This window comes from Myzus persicae, unplaced genomic scaffold, assembly GCF_001856785.1.
Source record: "Myzus persicae strain clone G006 unplaced genomic scaffold, MPER_G0061.0, whole genome shotgun sequence".
In the NCBI taxonomy this organism is placed as follows: domain Eukaryota; kingdom Metazoa; phylum Arthropoda; class Insecta; order Hemiptera; family Aphididae; genus Myzus; species Myzus persicae.
The window spans coordinates 448,948-469,676 of NW_019101158.1; the positions used below are offsets into that span (position 1 = coordinate 448,948).

Below are 20,729 nucleotides of genomic sequence, written 5' to 3' on the forward strand. Positions count from 1 at the left end.
ATTCTATCCATAAAGGTGTCAGAAATAGAAATACTAGCATAGTCTATAATGATATATAGGATCCGTACCTAATGAATTTATAATTTTTTAACTAAACTTGGCTGTTTTTAAGAGTATTTTTCAAAATAACTCTAACTTGTTAAATTTGTTATTTACGATACAATGATACAGCAAATCTACAATAAAATATGCAGAAAATATTATTCATTTTAAAATGTTTCTTATAAATAAATCATTGAATGTTACTTGGAAAATGTACAACAAATATTTTACCCAGATTTCATCAGCATTGTTAGAGTATTGAATTTTTATTTATTTAGTAAATCATAGAACAAAAAATCATAAAACATCTTAGAATGTAAAAATATGAAACAACTATAGGTGTTCCGTTCTTAACAAATCCTTATTGATGAGCAAAAATGTAAATAACAAGTGTATTATACCAATTTCTATCAATCAAGAACAGTTTGTCTTGATACAGAGTTCTATGATTTAACATTATTGCATTCACTTTGTTCCTAGTATAAGTGAGTATTATTTAAAAAAATAAATTTAAAGAAATAATTTGTAATTAGCAATGAATTATTATTCATATATTAAGTCATGGAAAATCGAAGCTAATAGCGAAGCTCAAATAAACTACATTAATTGTATCCATCCAAAATGTTTCGAAGTTTTCTGTAATATTTCTTTACACTCAGTAAAATTTCTGAAAAAAAATAAAATAAAAACTTAAATTTTCCATCGATAAATATAGTAACTTTAAACTTTGGAATCACTATTACTATAAAAAAATTTACAACAAATATCAATTATGAAAACGAATATATTAGATTATAATTTAAAATTTGTACTTTTTAAAGTACAAATTATGTCATTTTCTACTATTTTAACTTTAACTAATGTATTTATTTGACATAAATTATCATAGGTACGTTCAAATATCAAATGTATCCATGTAGGTAATATATATTTCATCAACTCATATTTTGGACGACGAGAATTCTTTATTACTCGATGGTCGAATAGTTAAGTCATGTAAACATGTTTTCTTCTTTGATTATATAAAATCCAACCCATTTTGAATCTGATTATAATAAGTATTATAGTTTAATCATTGTGTAAATAACAGAATAAGGCTGTATGTCACTGAGGATAAATTAAAAAAAATAATAACAACATCCCTTGTAAGTTAGCGAGGATTATCAGTTGATAGGCTACAATTATATAATCCATGTTGTCCCTGTGATGCATATTATTTATATAAACCCAGATCGGCTTAATAATTGCGTTTGTTTCGGTCGTAGTAGTGACTAGTGTTTTAGACTAGCACTAACAAACGTTAATAATGGATTTCAACCGAAGTGTGTCGAGACCTTTATCACAACTTGGGTACGGTACAAAATTATTAAATAGCATAGTATAATGTAAAAACTCGATATTTTACTAGGTACCTATATAATATTGGGGATGTTTGACTTTTGATTAGTTCTAGTTTCATGGAAAATGAAGACGAACTTCAATTAATGGGTTGGAATCTTACTCCAGAAGATCTTACTCACATACCAGAACATTGGTTGTCATACCCAGAAGTTAGATCACTCTACCATTATATTTTGGCATTTGCTTATACAATTTTATTTTGTCTCGGTGTAATTGGAAATGGTTTGGTGTTATGGATATTTTGTGTGTAAGTACTAGTATTAAATAAATAACATATTGTATATATATATATATATGTGTGTGTGTTTTTTACACAGGCTCAATATAATATAACATTAAATTATATACTAATAATACTTGAAATTAAAATGAACTGATTTGTATAACATATTTACAGGTTCATAGTGTTAATATTTGCAGGATTATAGCTAGGTAGAGCTCGCTGTTCAATGTGACATAATTTTAAAACATTTTCTTACAAGTACCTATCTACGTGTTTTAATTTTAAATTTATGCAAAACTTTCATGTAGACATGTAACCCTCTAATCATTGATTGAAAACATAAATATATTTAAATATGGATACAGTATACAGTCACGTTTAATGAATATTTGAATGGTATAATATAAAAAAATTACATATACATTTATATTGTTCAATGGTTTTTAAAAAATAACAACCATTTTCATTAATGAGTATGTTCAAATTCAAGTTTAAGGGGTTTCGGAGGTTATAAATAGACTATTTTTCTTTAAATACAATTTTGAATTGCTAGTTAAATATTTTGTGGTTTTTATTTGGTAGTTACACTTTTTTAAGAATCTCAATTCATACATATGAAGTTTATTGTATTACTTGTATTTTAAAAGATGCACAAAAGATCAAATATTTTTAACAAATTGTATTTAATTTATTACTATTGATAAAAGTTTTGATTATTTTTAAACTATTATAATATATGTATAGTAAATAGTAAAAACACTACTAAATATTTGATTACGATATTTCAGGCTTCACGTGTAAGCGCATGGTAGGTACTCGTCAATGTTCACGCCACCTTAATAAAATATTCACTATTGTCATTATTTAATATCAAGAAAAAAAAATAGAATTTTTCTGAAGGATTAAAATTCATTAGTTTTATTAGAGGTGTCAAAAAAAATATTTAACTTAAAGTTTGAACAATTCTAATATAGGTACACATCATACATTTATACATTGTGTTCATAATCCTTATGATATACAATATTACATAATTTTTCCCATTTTATTGCCTATTAATTTTTTAAACGTTTACAGATCAAACGATTGAACATACCTAGGTCCTTATTTCAAGATTAAAAGTTATTTTTTTAAATTGTTAACAGACTATAATTTGTATTAGTATTCGTGTAATCGTGAAGTTAAAAAAATAGGTATCTTTTATTTTAGATCAAAACCATTACGAACACCTTCCAATTTGTTTGTGCTCAATTTGGCGATGTGCGATTTTTCTATGGTATTAGTACTACCGATCCTCATTTATGATTCAATAGATCATAAATATCCAGGCCATTTACAGTGTCAGATATTTGCATTGTGTGGATCTATTAGTGGGATTGGAGCAGGAGCCACAAACGCTGCGATTGCTTATGACAGATATAGGTAAAATAATTTAATTAGTTATATTATAATTATTGTTCATTTGATAAATGTAGTGCCTAGATAACACACTAAAAATAAAAATAGTTAGGAAAAGCAGCTAGCTGAGTTAGGTTAGGCTAAGTGAGTTTATGACAACTACAAATGACCATCGAGGATAATTTATTATTTAGGTAATACTTCTAATAATAGGCAATACTCACTAGATGTCTAGATAAAAAATCAGATTAAAAAATTCAAACAAAAGTAAGCTTTATGTTATAATTTTATCATTAAATGATTATCTTCAATATATTAGTTCAAGTTTTAATTTAATTAATATTTTTAGTACGATAATAAAGCAAAAACAGGGTTTTTCAGTTTTAGATTCTGAGCGATGATATTGGTTGTATAATGATGTGTGCTTATTTTTTTATGACGTAATCACTGAAAGTAATAAAAATACTTCAATCTTCACTTCAGAGGTGGTTTATATTATACTGACCTATTACACTGTTCTACGGAACATTGGAAATTTGGAATTTACATTCAACATAAAACGTATTTATGAAATAATATTTTTAATGATTAAATGAGATCTGTTTTTGGCAAAAACTAATTTACTAATAAAAAAATTATCTAAGGACTTTGCTCAGAATTTGTTCTCCATCGTGTACTCATTGAATTCAAATTTAATTTCAGTGACCTAATTAATGACGAGATACATCAACATCTGCTACACAGCAGATCATTTCCCCTCAATTTTTATGTACCTATGTGGCTATGTAGTATATATTATTAGAAGTAGTTACTGTATAATGCTTCATTAGATCATTAGAAAACTTGAGTTGTAAATTTGTAAGCGTAGCATCAATATGATTTTTCAAAAAAATCTTAAATTTATAAATTAAACTCTATATAAATAGCTAGCAATTATATTATGATCTAATTATATGTATATGCTTATATCGTTTTCATAAATGTTTGCATATATTCACTTAAAATTTTTATTTTCTAGTACAATTGCAAAACCATTTGAAGGTCGTATGACTTATGGTAAAGCATTAATATTGATCATATGTATTTGGATTTATGTTTTACCATGGTGCTTACTTCCCTTAACCGAAAAGTGGAATCGATATGTTCCGGGTGAGTCAATATAACTATATAAACTATATACACTAACTAAGTCCTGGATTTCAAAGAAAAATATATTTTTGTGGAGGGGGTGCTGCTAGAAGAATGTATTTTAAGTACTTACCTACACAATGTGGTTCTTGTAATAGATACTTCAAAAGGGACATTTTACTATTTTAGTTCTCATTTCTTGTGTATTTACATTTGCAGAATTTACCAATGTTAGGTAATTTTAATTGTTTTAATAAAACTAAAATTAACCATGTATTTTTTAAGTGGTCAAAAAGTATTTTTAGCTATTTTTTTTATTGCTTTAAAGCATTTAAATCCGAACTTTATTAGGGCATATAAAACACTCAAAACTCAAATTTTTTGAACCTATAGATTAGGGTTTTTTCAATGATCCCTTTTTTCATACAAAACATATATATACGATATATGCCACATAATTGACTTTAATAAGCAAAATAAAGTCACATTACTAACTACTAAGTATCACAGCTGTACTACTTTTTTTGTATGTGATAAATTAAATTATTATTTATATGTCTACTAACAAAATAATATTAATAGTACCTAACAGTTGTATTAAATATTAATGTACGTGTATGTTTATTTTAAAGTTTAATTTTAGTTTTTAACTATTTATTATATTTCTCACTAATTAATATTTACAAACGGAAATTATCGGAACATCCGAACATGAATAGGGTTAGGATGTTTATGACCTTAAAAAACACTAAAAATGCATTGAAATATGCCCTTAAAATCAATCATGAAATTATAAAATTTAAACATTTTGATATTACCTAAATAAAAATATACTATAATTTAAACTAAAATTTTTAACTAAAAATTACAAATATGCAAAAAATATGAACTTGCACTTGTTAATTTCGGATTTACTAAACATAGGTAGAATAGCACTATAACATCCGTTGAATTTGTTCTGTGAAAATACATCCTCAATCCTCTACAAATTATACAACTTTTTGTGTAGTTGAGCAGCATTGGAACTTTTAATTTTGAGCATTTTTAGAGAAAATAAAACGCATTTTTAAACTAAAATAATTCGGTAACACTACTTTTTTGGGGAGAGGCAATTCCAGTAACCTTTTTACAACAAACTTTACGGGAGGCAATTCATGAGCGCCCTATCGGATATACTATTAACACTGAATCTTTAGTTACCTAGTGTATGGTGTGCCCCAGGTAGACTGCAGGGGCGCTCATGAATTGCCTCCCGAAAAAAAAGTAGTCGAAAAAGTAGTGACCATCTTATACTGGAATCGCCTCCGATAGCTATGATTAATCGATTTAGGTATAACCTAACATATTATAGACTAATAAACATATTAAATAAACTGAAAAAATAAATGTTGATTTATAACTATAATATTTTATTAAATAGACTGTCTTAACAATAATAAAAAAAAAATTAAAAGTCAATACATAAAATAATTTAGACGATGTGAAAAATGTCAGAGTAAAAACTTATACATATTTTAGTACATAGACTGACAGCTATTACAATAATAATTAATAATAATAAAAATAATAAACATAGTCAATACATAAAATTATAATTAATAATCAACATAAAATAAATGATAAAAATAAAAATTTAAGTTTGTTATATTGTATTATAATTGTATCTCAGCTCCTAGGTTTAAAAAAGAAGGAAAGAATTCGTATTATTTTTTATGTAAGTTTCGTCTGAGCGTGTTAATGTACTTACTACTTACGTTACAATTTTTCATCTCGTCAAGAAATAATTTTGCAAGTCGTTCAGATAGCTGTTTTAAAGCTTTTATTTTTAAATTGTGCTGAGTATTTGTCTATTGATTTTTCGCTCCGAGTCTTTCGCGAAATTGTGAATAAGTTTACTATTTTCGAACTGGATTTCATTATATTTATTAGTTTTTAAATAAGCTGACCATATTTTTTTGTACACGTCCATCGCTTAACGTCATTGGCCACATTTTTGTGGAATCCAAACTTAAAACCATCACAAATTAAAATTGTTTTGCCTTTTTCACTAATAATGGTGGGAGTTTACCAATTGCGCTTAAAATGACCTTTTAATATACCAATTGCGCTCTGTCTTTTTTGGGTCGATATACCAATTGCGCTCTGTATTTTTTGGGTCGATATGCCAATTGCGCTGTCTTTTTTTGGGTTGATAGACCAATTGCGCTCAGTTGTTTTCAGGGTTTATATTATTTTTTAAATAAACGTTAATATTAATAATAATTGTACAATATAAATCTATACCAAATTATACACATAGATACAAGTCAATAATACATAATTAATATACATAAAAATATAAAAATATAATTACAATTTATGTTTCCATTTAATGTTTTTTATATTTTACTGAAATAATAAGAAACTGGTTTTAAAAATTCTTTGCAAGTAATTTTTCCGGATTTGTATTTCTCAATAATAGATTCTAATATTCTATGGCCACTTTTTTCACTAAATACGCTCGGTTTGGTGTATATTTATCTTCTTCAGTACTGTTTATAGCAGTATAGGTAAGTGTTGGTTTGTGTTTCTATAATTGCTTTTAGAAAGACAAAAATATTTGGATGTGAGGAATAAAAATTTGATGAAAACCTTCACATGCATTGGTTAGGTTAGGTTAAGTACGTTCAAAGCTTATTGTATTCGATGCCCACAGTATGGGAGGGAATGCAGAGGTTGATGATATATCATTTTCAACGATATAGTCAGTGAATTTAGTAACATATGAATTCGTTGGCTAAATTGTCATTAATTCATTTATAAAAACATCCTCCACTTCATAGTGTGGAAAAAGTGACAAGCCAAAAATTAAATGTAGCCATTTTCCTATTTCAGAATCTATGTTTTTATACTCAGCTTATAGTCCATATCTTTGGATATTCCTCCACTAAGCTTGTGTGAAATGAAACCTACAACCTACCAGAGTTATTGAAGGCCAAACTTTTTAAACAACAAAATGAATCGCTTGTTTAAAATCGGCAACGACTGTTTTTGGACTAAAATAAAGGTTAAAAGTTGCACATTTACTGTGTATATTCATATGTAACTTTTTCCACCGTGTAGTAACTTACATATGCCCATGCAAAAATAAGGAACCTACAATATAAGTAGCGCAATTGGTGTACTGACCTAAAATTTAAGCAGCGCAATTGGTATACTGACCTAAAATTTAAGCGGCGCAATTGGTATACTGACCTAAAATACAAATATTGTTTTAGGCGCAACTGGTCCATGCCCATAATGGTTATGACGGACTAATCTTTAACTGATAATCAGTGATCGACGAGATTGTTGCATTCGACAAATTAATCTGTCAGGGAAATACTGTATGTTTTAAAATAATGTTATAACATAAACGAAATTCATATAATAATCAATAGTATAGGTACCTAAAACTATCGATGATCTAAGTATGCTATGGGACGCAATTTGAGTGAAAAAAGGTTACTTACCTAAATTTGGGAGCCAATTCGAGTGTCGCCGTCCGATAGGCATCACCACTCGATTGCGATTTTTGGTTGTAAAAATATAACTGATAATTGATAAATATGTAGAAAAAATAAGATAATTAAAAACAATAAAAACTACATGTTTCATATTTTCTCGATTACGTTAGCTGTGAAACCAACAATACCTCATATGTGGGTTTATATAATATTATATAAGTTAGTTTTTAGTTTTAACTTTTCAGAAAATAGGTCAATAAAAATAAAAATAGGTAGGTAAATTTATGATTTATTGAATTTTTTCATCGAAGTATGCATTTATTTACAGTTTTTTTTTCAAAATATGTATTTATTCATAAAAATCCCTAAATATGCACAAATATGCAAAGTAAAATTGAATGTATCTGATTCTATGTCACACGAAAAGAATTTATAACTTGATCTGCAACATGAACGACTAAAAGAAAAATTTGAAAAAGTCATAAACATCTTAACCCCAAACATGACTATTGATGTACCTACTCAGATCAAGTAGATAAGACAATAAAAAAAAAATGGTTGTAATACCATAGAGTAAACTAGTAAATATTTTTCTTGAATTTATTCTTTACTTAAATTTCGTAACTTTATAATAATCATTTTTGTTTCCAGAGGGTTTTTTGACAAGTTGTTCTTTTGACTACTTAACGCCTACCGAGGAGACTAAAGCTTTTGTTGGAACCATGTTTGTGATTTGTTACGTGATTCCCATGTCTTTTATAATATACTTTTATTCACAAATTGTCTGTCACGTGTTTAACCACGAAAAAGCACTTCGTGAACAAGTAATTCAAGTCAAATTTTAATTATAAATATATATATATATATATATATATATTAAGTTAGTATATTTAAAAGGAGGTTACTCAAAAGTTGTTAATATATCAATTAAAAAGTATCTGAAATACAAAATCACCATTTTTATGAGCGTTTTTTTTTTACGAAATTCATCAACATTTTGAAAATACTTACCTTTACAATTTATTTTTAGGTAAAAATTCTTAAAATTTTTAATTCAAACTATTATAAGGTCTGAATTATATTACAAGATGCCTCATACATTTTTATCTTGATTTTTTCGCTATTCATTTTAGGATATTTTAAGCTATTTAAAAAATGAACCTATTCAAACCGTTTTATGGTTAATCAGTATTGTGTTAAAAGTTAATAGGTAGCAATAAAATATCATATAAATATATAATATTATAATAACTAATAATATAATAAAATATGCTATTCCTTGAGCAAAAATTTATTTGACCTACTGATTTACTAATAAGTTGTTAAATAAATTACTAGTGCTATAAAAAAAAATATGTTCCTATCTAATATAGTATGCTTAATAGTTAATAATACAATTAATATAATATAATATAATTATTTTTTTTATTGTTAAGGCTAAAAAGATGAACGTTGAATCTTTGCGGAGTAATCAAGATGCAAACGCTCAATCAGCGGAAGTAAGAATTGCTAAAGCCGCAATTACGATTTGTTTTCTGTTTGTAGCTGCCTGGACACCATATGCAGTGGTCGCTATGATCGGTGCTTTTGGAGATCAGTAAGAGTTTTAATACCTACTAATATTTGTCGCTATTTGTCATTAAGTATAGTGCCTCTATACATTTTAAATAGGACAAACCGCATTCACAAAACTGATCATGATGGATAAAATTATTATTTTTCTAAAAAATGCTTATTAGTCTTAATATATTTGGATCATTTTTACTAATAATTCCGCTTTATTTCGTCACAATCACTTGTATTGAGTCTATAAGAAATACAAAATTAACTATAACGAGGACTGAAGGACTCAATTCCCAGTGCTTGAAGAATACGTTTAGTACGGTTTCTAAAGTACAATATTTTTTTTTTTAAATTATGATTGTGGCTCATATTTAGGTATCAAATAAGAATTAGTAGGATAATATGTGATCAAAAACTATTATTCTGTCCATACTTATGAGTTTTCTTTAATTGTCCTATTGAAAAAAAGAAAAGTTTAAATTTTGTCCTATTTTGTATAACTATATAAGTGTCTCGAATCGTTACTGCTTCTTCCTATTAAGATATTATGTGTCAGTACCTAACTATTTTTATTTTAAGATCTCTACTAACGCCTATCGCGTCAATGCTACCAGCGGTGTTTGCCAAGACGGTGGCTTGTTTCGACCCTTATGTATACGCAATCAGTCATCCTAAATACAGGTAAATCAATACATATCAAGACAAAACTCGGTGTAATAATATTAATAATCTAAATATTGAGTTTTGAGTTTTAACAAATTGATCACAAACTACTACTAAGTATAAGTGTTATATTTTATTTAGTTTTGGAACGAACTACTAAAACCATTGATTTTACAGTGATTGGATTACCATTTGATATTATTTAAGTTGTTTTATCACATTGTGGTGTATTCTTATTGAGTAAAGTTAGACATACTTCAATAGTAAATTATAAAATCCTTGACTCAGCCCCTTTCGAGCCCTGGACTGTAGACATTTCAATAACGCACTTTTATCATAAATAGGAAATTATCATCAATATTTGTTTCTTCAATGTTTTTTTTACATTTTAACAAAATTGGGCAAGTTAATGAAGATGATTAACTGTGACAAGTTTAGTTAATTAAATTAAATTGCCTCCCGATAAAAGTTAAAAGTAAACGAAGAAAAATTTAACTTCATAAATTTAAAGTTAAGGTGGAAAATAAAATGTATTTTACTGTGTTAAAAAAAAGTTCATTATCGAGCCTACAATATTTTCAAGTCATTAAGTACCGTAGACAGTAGTATTTTGATTTACACAAACATTTACCCAGACATCAATACCATGCAAAGATCAAATTATTATGATATATTATTAAAAAATAAATAGCCAAAACCGAAAAAGAGTCAACGAATTAGTATTGTCCAAGTGATACAAAAATAAAATAAAATAAATTTAACCGCACGATAATAATGAGTAACTATAAAAAGTTAACTTACAACAATAACAATTTTAACTACATAAGTTAACAAATAAAAAAATTAATATAATCAACTACTAGTTAAGTTAATAAGTTCTAAAAAAATTAACTTTTTAACTTAACCTAACTTTTTGACAATTTGATACACACCTTTGAATTTTAAAATATAATTAATTCCTTTATCCATGTTGACTAGCTACCTCTACTGACATAATCTATCATTGACGACCTAATTCGAGCCCATCCATTTACCTACTTCAAATTCATCAGGACTTTAAAACTGAAAAAACGGATTTTAAAAATATGGTTCTTTTAAAAAAATAATTATTTTATTGGTTTATAAATAATAACTTCTGATTTCAAAATATATGTCACGTTTTACGCGTGACATTATAAAATCGCATAACACAACCTAAGTATCTAAGACACACGCCTGGGACCTACCCAATTATTTCATACGATTAAAATAATTATTTGAAATTTAAGTTAAAAAATGCCTTTTTAAAAAGGTTATAATATAGTTCTTCTGAACACCCCCCCCCCCCTAGGCACGCCCTTGGTTACAATACAATACCATACTTTTAACCGACTTCCACCAAGCTTGACTTATTAAATAGGCGATAGGTAAATATTTATAAAATTAGAAACATGTTTACAAACCATCATTCAAAAATATAATACATACAACAACCGCCAACAACAGGTTTAATACTATAGAATAATTTTCTTAATTGGTTAATTTTGCAGTCAAACCGGTGCACAGTGGTATAAAAGAAAATTTTAGAACTGAAAAATTATTGTTTTTTTTATCAATAATTTATATTTACCTACAATATTCTGTGGCTAAATATAGAATTTCAAATGATTTAATTGACATAAAATCGACTAATAAAACAGTTTTTATAATACACATGCATTCTTTGATTGATATTTTCAAACTTTCACTCATTTTTAAATTATTTAATTTTCCAGTAAATACAACGTATTACACGATTTTGGTGCTTAATAGCGTAAATTAAATTTTTTCCCGATAAATACAGATATTTCAAGTAAATAAAAATGAAGTAAAGAACCAATCGTTAACCATAGTTTTTACAAAAATACGTCATATTTATTTTAAGAAATCCATTTTTGAGAATAACTGTTGAAACTGAATACAAAATAAATTTTTTTTAAACGGCTACAAACTACCTTTACAAAAGTTCAAAAACCATGAATACACTTAATAAGTTAACATAATATGGCAAATACTAAAAAAAAATTGTATATTTATCGTTTTAAGTGAGAAAATCAAATAATACAAAAAAGTATGAAAGTTTGAAAATATCAATCAAATGATGTATGTAATACAAACACCTCTATAAGTCGAGTGAATGTTAATTAAATCACTTGAAATTCTATATTTAGCCCTATTCTATAGTTATTCAGGAGAAGGGGCTTCCATAAAAATAAAATGACCACTCTGATTACGAATTTACATGGGTAATTTATACCTATATACCATTATATTATGTATGTATCTGTATCTACATTAAAATATCACTGAGTACAAAGTAATACCATGGAGAAGATATAGTGAGTACTTACCTAAATAGTTCTGTGCTCCAATAAAGGGAATAAATATGGTATTCAGATCTTGCAAATTGTATTTGAATCAGTAACAAAATATTTACGTAATTCATTAGATATATATTTTTTTAACTATTTGATTTTTTTGTTCACAAAAAAAAATGTGTTAAATTTGTTATTTAGATTAGAACTTTCGAAACGTGTCCCATGCTTGGGTATTACCGAAAAACCTCCGGCAACGAGCGATACACAATCGATCACTACTGCAGCTTAATGTATTTCATGCTAGTGGACGACTTGATTTTTCCAAATTTCATTGTTTAGATTTTAATTAAAAAAAAAAAAATTAACTCGAATGGAAAATTTAATATTTAAATGTAAAAACAGAAATTAACTATATACCTACCTAATATATTATATTTAGTGTAAGTATCAGTTACATGTATTGCATGTCTCACTTATATGAGTAAGTGTTAGACCAATATTATACATTTATATTTTACCTACATGTATATCTTAATTAAAATAATTGTATTTAAAATAGGTAGGTACTACAAAAAAACTTACATTTTCTATAAAAATATGATGTACCTAATATTGTTATTTATTTATTTTTAGATTTAAACCTTTTATTATTATAATTTATAATTTATTGTGATTGTGATTTTGATATTTTTTCTTATTTTTATTGAACAATCATAATTTATAGATTATAACTTATAACTTATAAGTATGTTACCGAGATGATAACTCACAATGATTAATCATGAGTACCTACCCAATAATAGCAATTATTGTAATATTGTATACACAATACCTACTCTAGTACCTACACACTACACACATGGCCGATCTTAAGATTTTAAGGCCCTGTGTGAAGATAATTGAGAAGTTTAACATAAATTTGCTGTTGAAAATACCTATCTACTTTTAGATTCTGAGTGGAGCGATGAATGTATTGTTTTAAAAAATTGTTTTCTTTTTACGTAGATGGTGTATACAATGATTTTATAGTAGAAAAAATGTTTTCATTTTTTATTTCAATATCTTTAGGTAGGAAAGTTCAAATTCGTACAAAATTACATATTTAACAAAGAATAACAATTTTAATTATTTTTTTGCAATTCAAAAATATTATTTGTGAGGACTTCAAACTTTTACTTATATTATTATTTTTTGATAGATACATAGTGACTTTTTATAAAACATTTAGATTAATTTTAAGCTACTGTCTACTTATATCATTTATATACCACAAACGTATTTCGTGTATCACAGTTCTACTGATTACCGACTATGGTAAGGCACTAGTTGGTACCTATTGAGTATTGACTTTTTTTATAAAAAATATATACTATTATAATAATTTATATTATTATTAATAATATAACATTTGTAACTAAATAGAAATCAAATTAAATCAATCTACTGTATAATGAATAGTAAAATAAATTACATTAATAACAATATCAAAAATCATATGAAATATACAGTTACTAAGTGTTAATAATTTAGGCTGACAAACTGTCTTCGCTCAAAATTATGTTTTGGGTTTATCATTGAAATTTATTAAATTTAGCACATACATTACAATAACTCATTCAATGATAGTGTATACTCAATACCTGCTGTACCCCTATGGTTACCTATTTTTTCTACTGTTAATATTAATTGATTCAAAATTAACAAACTTTAGACAAATTGTGAATTTTTTGTTTGAATCAGAAAAAATAATGTTGTCCTTACATTACACAAATGCCTAGAATAGACCATATCTCCAAGAATCATATTATTATGGTTACCTATAAGAAGTGCATGGAACAAAATAAGGCATATGACAGATGATCTAGGAATTTCTACGTGTTAAAGACTATATCTCTAAGGATAGTTCTGAATACAGTACGCATACAAAATAAAATAAATAAATTGTACCTATTAAAAACTTTAAATAGTAATAACTTGATAATTTTTTTTAGATACTAAGTTTAAATACGCCTAGAACAAATGGAATGTATATTATTTTATAATAAATTAACAAATTAAAACATAAATAATTACTTTAATTTAAGGAATTAAAAAATATAATACAGTAAAATATTAATAAATGTTCTCAATTAAACATCAGCAGTCTTGCATACTTTTTTACAATACTTATAATTTAAACTTTTATAAAAAAATATGACAACTGTAAGCCACTTCAGACAATATTGACTAAATATTTGATAGGTATGCATTAAGAAGTTTTTAACATTGCATCTGTAAAAAATATACAGGTATTTATGGAATTGCTGACAAATTTGAAATACTTTAACTAATTTTCACAAACTACCACATTAAAAAAAATAGCTAACCGTCCATGTAAACTTTTTATACATAAATATTAATTTATTACAATGATTATTATTTTCACAATATAAATCGATTCGGTGATACTTATATTTTTGTAAGTATCTTTACAAAAATGGGAAAAATGTTTATGTTTAAACTAATTAAGTACTTAACATTTCTTTAAGGTGATAAATCTCAACTGTAGGTATACATCTTTATTAGCGTTAGACATATTTATTTTTAATGCAGCAGAAACACTAACCAGATTAAGTTTAGTTGTAATTCTCCATTTATGCACACACAAAAAACACAAACCATTAAAGTGTCATAATAATAACCGCTGATTGATTGTAACATCAGCTAGAATATAAATACCAATAAATGTAAACCTATATAGGTAAAACAACAATAGGAATAAAAATATATTCTTTTGGAAATAAGGTTTATTTTTTAAAATATCAGTACAAGACACTTGTAACTCTGTTACTACTTACTTTCATTCGAACCCAGTATAGTCATAGAATATTGACTATAGAACCGATAGTTGATTAATGCAACATCTATATTATATAAGGTTGATTCTGATAAGAAAACAAAATTCAATTTGTCTTTGTATAAAAGTACTGTTATACATTACTCATTATTTAGATGTTTAGGACAATTTTAAGTCACACTCTGACCAGATTTTCTAGCTGTTTATACATTTTCACCGAATACCCATTTTGTTCCAATATCGGATAATTCTTAAGTAGGTAATTCTATTATTTTTTTTTTAATATCAAATATCAACAAATAATAGATGTATAACATATCAAAAACTTATTCAATTTTTTTAACCAAATATAATATTTTATATTTTATTTGCCTTAAAAAGGTTTTGTTTATTATGATTTTTGTTATTAATCTTGAAATGGAGTTTACTATAATTATAAAAATATTAAAAACTTATGTATATTGTACAATGTTAAACAAATGTATTTGTGAGCTCCTACAATTTGATTTTGTTCTTACAACTCATACAATGATCCTGCTTTTCCAAGAAATATATTAGAAAATTATACTTAAATAACATTAATTTACATAAATATATTTACATTACAATAACATTAACTTAACATGATATTTATATGTAAAAAAAAATGATAGAATATGCTTAAGGTTAAATATATATTAGATTTTGAGTTGGGATGGTAATACCATAAATTATTGAAATAAACCCTGTAAATTACATTTTAATAGGACAATTGCTATAAGATGATAATAATTCTGTAAGACACACTTTAAAGATGAACAAGGATTATTGAGGATAAGAACAAATTTATATCACAGACAAAAATATGGTATTTTCCTAAGCTTTCAGCATCCAGAAATGACAAATCTCATTACAGCATCATCTGATAGAGAAATTGTACTCAGAAAATGCTGATACTTGAGAAATAACTAATTAAGGAAAGAAAAATGACATGATACTATAAAGTTTACAATGAGAAAAAAAATGTACCTATAGTTAATCATATCGAGTTTTCTACATAGGTCGTATTGACCCAAGTTAGTTTTACCTAACTGTCAGCCTTTCGATCGTCCATTTGTCAGCCCAGACGTTTGTCCAACAAGACTGTCGCGTATGAGCTGCAGCAGAGACAAGATGCGACTGATGGAGTCCAACAGTCTCTCATGCAGTTCAACACACTCTCTGATGGTGGGCAGTATGCTGTGGACAGTCCGGGCAAACTCAGTCACTCTGTTGAACACACTCTCCAGCAGCCGAAGCCGGTTCATATCATTTGACATGACGACTGATGAGGAGTCTGCGTAAACGGACAATGGGGGCCAGAGTCACAGCTGGTGGTCGTTACTTTCAGTTGTTGGATGCGCAAGGATAATGTCGATCAGTGGTTTGTGCTTGTATGACGTATACTATTAAATATCATTAGGTACAGGGTTTTTGGTCAAATCACAATCATACCCTTCTTCACTTGTATCCTATAATCCAAGTAACAAATTGTGTAAATACCACATATTATGTTTAAAAAAAAAATGATTTATTATTTTATTTATTTACAAACCAGTGAATACAGAATAGCGATGCTTCACTAAATGATAGTTAATGTCGAATTGTCGAAGCACAAATATCAGTCTATAAATATGGGTAGTACACAAGTATAGAGTATAATTTCTGACTTTCTGCGTCGAAGAGGATTTTTTCTATCAGACCTCCTGGCTTCTAGTAGTTCTACACTTCTATAGTCCTGCGCGTATCAACAATTGAGGAATACCCTATAACGGTAATATTATAACCCAAAAAGCATATTATTATATTATTATGAAAACAAAATGATTAATTATAAAACTACCAATATTACTAGCAATTCTAATTGATAAAAATATAAAATGTAAAATGCATGTTTTTGTGAAGGTAACAAAAGCAAAGGGTTTGCTCTTTGCTGACTGTTTACCACGATCCAAGATTATAAGGTATATTATCTTAAATCATGCTGTTTACTGATACCACCCTGATACGGTATATCATGGAGGCATATGAAAGGATTAGGTTTAAATCATATCCGTGTATGTTTTCAAGTTTCTCACAGATATATATGATATATACTATATATACTATATATATTATATATATCTGTGTGATTTCTTTACCACAAAAATAATAAAAATTGATTTTAAAATGTAAAAACATATTAGGTAATATAAAAATTACTTAGGATTGACAGTAAAGGGTTCTTATAAGGTTTTCAATTTTTATAAACGATTTTAGATGTATAAAAAATGCATAAAATCAATACTTGGTAGTTAATTTCAATTTAAAATATGGTTTTGTATTTAAAATTCTATTGTCTTAATAGGTATCCTTTCCACTCCTCATTAGTCATTTCACATTGTAATAAATCTAATTTTTCTCGCATATTTACTAAGACCAAAACAGAGATATAATTATGTTTTTATTTGTATTTAAACTTTTTGGTTTGTAATTCAAAATTGACTATAGTCCCAGCTTGAAACACAATATTATTTTGAATTAAACATATTTTTATTTAATTCATGAAATGCATTAACATGTAGGTAAGAGCCCGTGGACCTCTTCGAATTAAATTATTTGCAACCATAACAATTTCTTTAATTTTTAAATATTTTTTTAAATAAATTCAAGCAATGAGGACTTATCTGATCATATTCTTTTCATTTACTTTCATTGATATAACTGTTTGATTCATCAATATAAATAATTTGGACAATGATCCAAGTATAATAAATACTGCATCTAACATAACTTAAGTTATAACTCAGAAACTACTCTTAAGAATTTTGATTTAAGTGCATCTACATTTTCAAAAAAATCATCCTAGGTATAAAAATACTCCCTAAGTAGTATAAAAAATATCGGAAATTTGTAAATATGGTCTTTAGGTCAACTTAAAAATTCTAAAACCAGAATTTGAATAAATGTACTATAATTAATGGGAAAAATGGGGTGAGCATGCTTTAAGAACCATCCTGTATAGACTTTTTAAACTTTGATAACCTGATGTCTTCTATTTCTGTAAAACTTTTACGAACAAATAATAAATTGTGAATAGTTTTTTTGGGGTTTCAAAATGTATAGATTAAAGACTAGTTTTTATCGTGTTTCTACTGTATTAGGTACTTTTTTTTGCTTTTTGAATTTGAAATGCATTTGCCTGTGGGCGCCCGTGTCCCCCATCCCATTTTTCTTATTAATTCAGCTCTAGTTGATTTTTTTGTATGTATTTTTTTTAAATATTTTCATTTTATCTTCTTAAAATACGTTAACCTGTGGGCGCTAGTGTTCCTCTCCACCATTTTTTTTGGCTCTATTTTATTATTTTAAACTTTGAAAAGATAATTAAATAATTAGCCCTTTAAATAATTATTATTTAATGAATTAATTATTCTGAATAGGTAGTTTTTCGGTTTAAGAATCTGGAGATTGTAGACTGTAATCTTATTAGTGTATTTTTTTTTGCTTTTTAAAACGCATTTGTCTGTGGCTGGCCTTGTTCCTCTCCCCATTTTTTTAAATTTATTCAAATATAAATATATTAAACTTTGACAAGATATCTCTAGGAGACCAATGAATAACCGTTCTCAAATTTTCTTTTTGTAGGTACCTACCTACACTATATAATTTTATCTGAATTTAACTTAAGCTGATTTTTACATAATAGACACATATTTTAAACTTTGTCCAGCTTTCTCAAGAATTTCTGATCGTTAATTATTGTAGGTAGTATTTTGGAATTGAGAATTTGGAGGCAACAGCTAGGTACACTATCATAAGTATCTCCTTTAGCTATATTTTTTTTTATATTTTTTTTTCTAAAACGCGAGTGTTAACATCATCTCTTTACAATTTTTATTTTTATCCAGCTAGTTGATTTTTGATTCTGAGTAGAGCCTGAATGTATTGATTTTACAACGATGGTTTTTATTTTTTATTTTTAATTATGGTCCAATAGTTTTCGAAAGCAACAGGAAAAACAAAAAAAAATTAAGGAAAAGCTGAGATTTTTACGCAAAACAGGTTTTTGAAAAGTCTTTTTTTTTGTGTAACTCAACTAAAAGCCAACCTTTTATAAATACAATATTTACTGGCTATTTATATAGACAATTTCTATGCACCTTAATATTTTCGAAATATTGTGACACTTTTTAAGCAATTTATATAATAATAATACAAATTTGAGTTTTATTAGTTTTTATTATATTATTGTCAATTCAAAATTTATTTCTCGATTAAAAAACTTGAAAATGTAATACAACGTTCTTCATAAGTTGTTGTTGGTGGAAATTAAAAAAAAAAATTGAGCTTGAATCCACAATAACATTTTATGAGCATCTAAAGTTAAATTTTGACAAAATTCATTTAAATCACGTAAATTGACAAATTATTTCGAGTTAGGAATTCATAAAAAAATTCTGTTTCTATTTATGCTTTGCTAATTTAATATATGATTTCCATTGAGTTTTCTTATATTTAACAAAAAAAGTTTACTAGAAAGTCAAATTAATTTTTTCGAACGTTTCGAATGTTGTGTTTATGACGCCGACGGTTACCCGTAAATTAACAAATTCTCATTAAACGATTTTCTTACCTATTTGATTGTTTTTAAAAAACTAATAATCATTGGTAATTAATATTTTCATTATTTGTTAATTCTGTAATTTTCTATAGGTACATCATTTAATTTTCAAAATATTTTTACTCTTTATGTTATTTATAATCTACACATTTAATATTTTATTTGTTGGGTCAAAAAGGTTTGAAAATGTAAAACAAGTGTCCTAATATATTGTTACAATAGCAGTTGAAAAATACATGGGTACAATTTTTTTTTATGTAATCATTCATGGTTTAAATTTTGCTAACATTTATTAAAAATTCAGTTCACAAATTATTTAGTAATTAAAATGTATAGAACTTTTATAGCTTTGGATTGAAAATTTAAAACAATGTTGCACGTAAATAGTTAATTCTGACACCAAAAAATCAAAAAAATATATATAAATACAGTTTTTTTTTTTACCTTTACCTATTTTAAGTTTAAATTTGGACGAAATTACATATTGAAACCAAGAATAACGATCTTAGTTATTTGGTTGTAATTTTAAAATATTATTCGTGCGTATTGAAACTTTCAGACTAGGTATATTACTATATTTTACACACAAACTGATATTTAAAAATGCAAGTTTTTCGAAAAAAATTTATTTAACTTACTATATTAGTAACCTACCTACTAATTGCTATTACCTACATAGTACTATAGTAGGTATAGTAAAATAAAAATGTAATCACAATAATATCATCAAATATACTTATATAGGTATGTACTTACTACTTAGTAGTATTATAAGCTGACATGCTGACAGACTGTCTTCGCTCAGAATCATTTCATTTTACATCATTGAATTCATCCATTACAGCGACTATCTAGACACCTAATGTACAGCAGACCGTTACCCTCCTTTTCTTTTTTTCTTCTTAAATTGCGTTTGTATAAGGCTAATTTATTATACTAAAATTAACATATTATTTAATCAAAAATGATAGCTGGTTAATTATAAAAATATTTTTACACCTTAACAAAATTATTTTCCCAATTAAATATGTTT

General features: G+C 26.4%; 1 protein-coding gene and 1 long non-coding RNA gene across 2 annotated transcripts; one reads left to right on the forward strand and one right to left on the reverse strand.

Moving 5' to 3' along the window:
- Positions 1 to 1,270: 1,270 nt before the first annotated feature.
- LOC111028006 (opsin, ultraviolet-sensitive-like) lies at positions 1,271 to 12,601 on the forward strand. Its single transcript, XM_022306530.1, has 8 exons — positions 1,271 to 1,392; positions 1,490 to 1,690; positions 2,876 to 3,088; positions 4,083 to 4,213; positions 8,329 to 8,501; positions 9,114 to 9,274; positions 9,820 to 9,921; positions 12,438 to 12,601. Exons 1-8 carry the CDS (start codon positions 1,349 to 1,351, stop codon positions 12,526 to 12,528), a joined length of 1,116 nt encoding a protein of 371 aa, XP_022162222.1. The 5' UTR covers positions 1,271 to 1,348; the 3' UTR covers positions 12,529 to 12,601.
- Positions 12,602 to 16,530: 3,929 nt separating this feature from the next.
- On the reverse strand, positions 16,531 to 17,045 carry LOC111028026. The gene is made up of 2 exons (XR_002603867.1): positions 16,649 to 17,045; positions 16,531 to 16,565 (listed from the first exon to the last, which is right to left on the reverse strand). It is a non-coding gene; the product is annotated as an uncharacterized LOC111028026 (long non-coding RNA).
- Between the last annotated feature and the right edge of the window lie 3,684 nt (positions 17,046 to 20,729).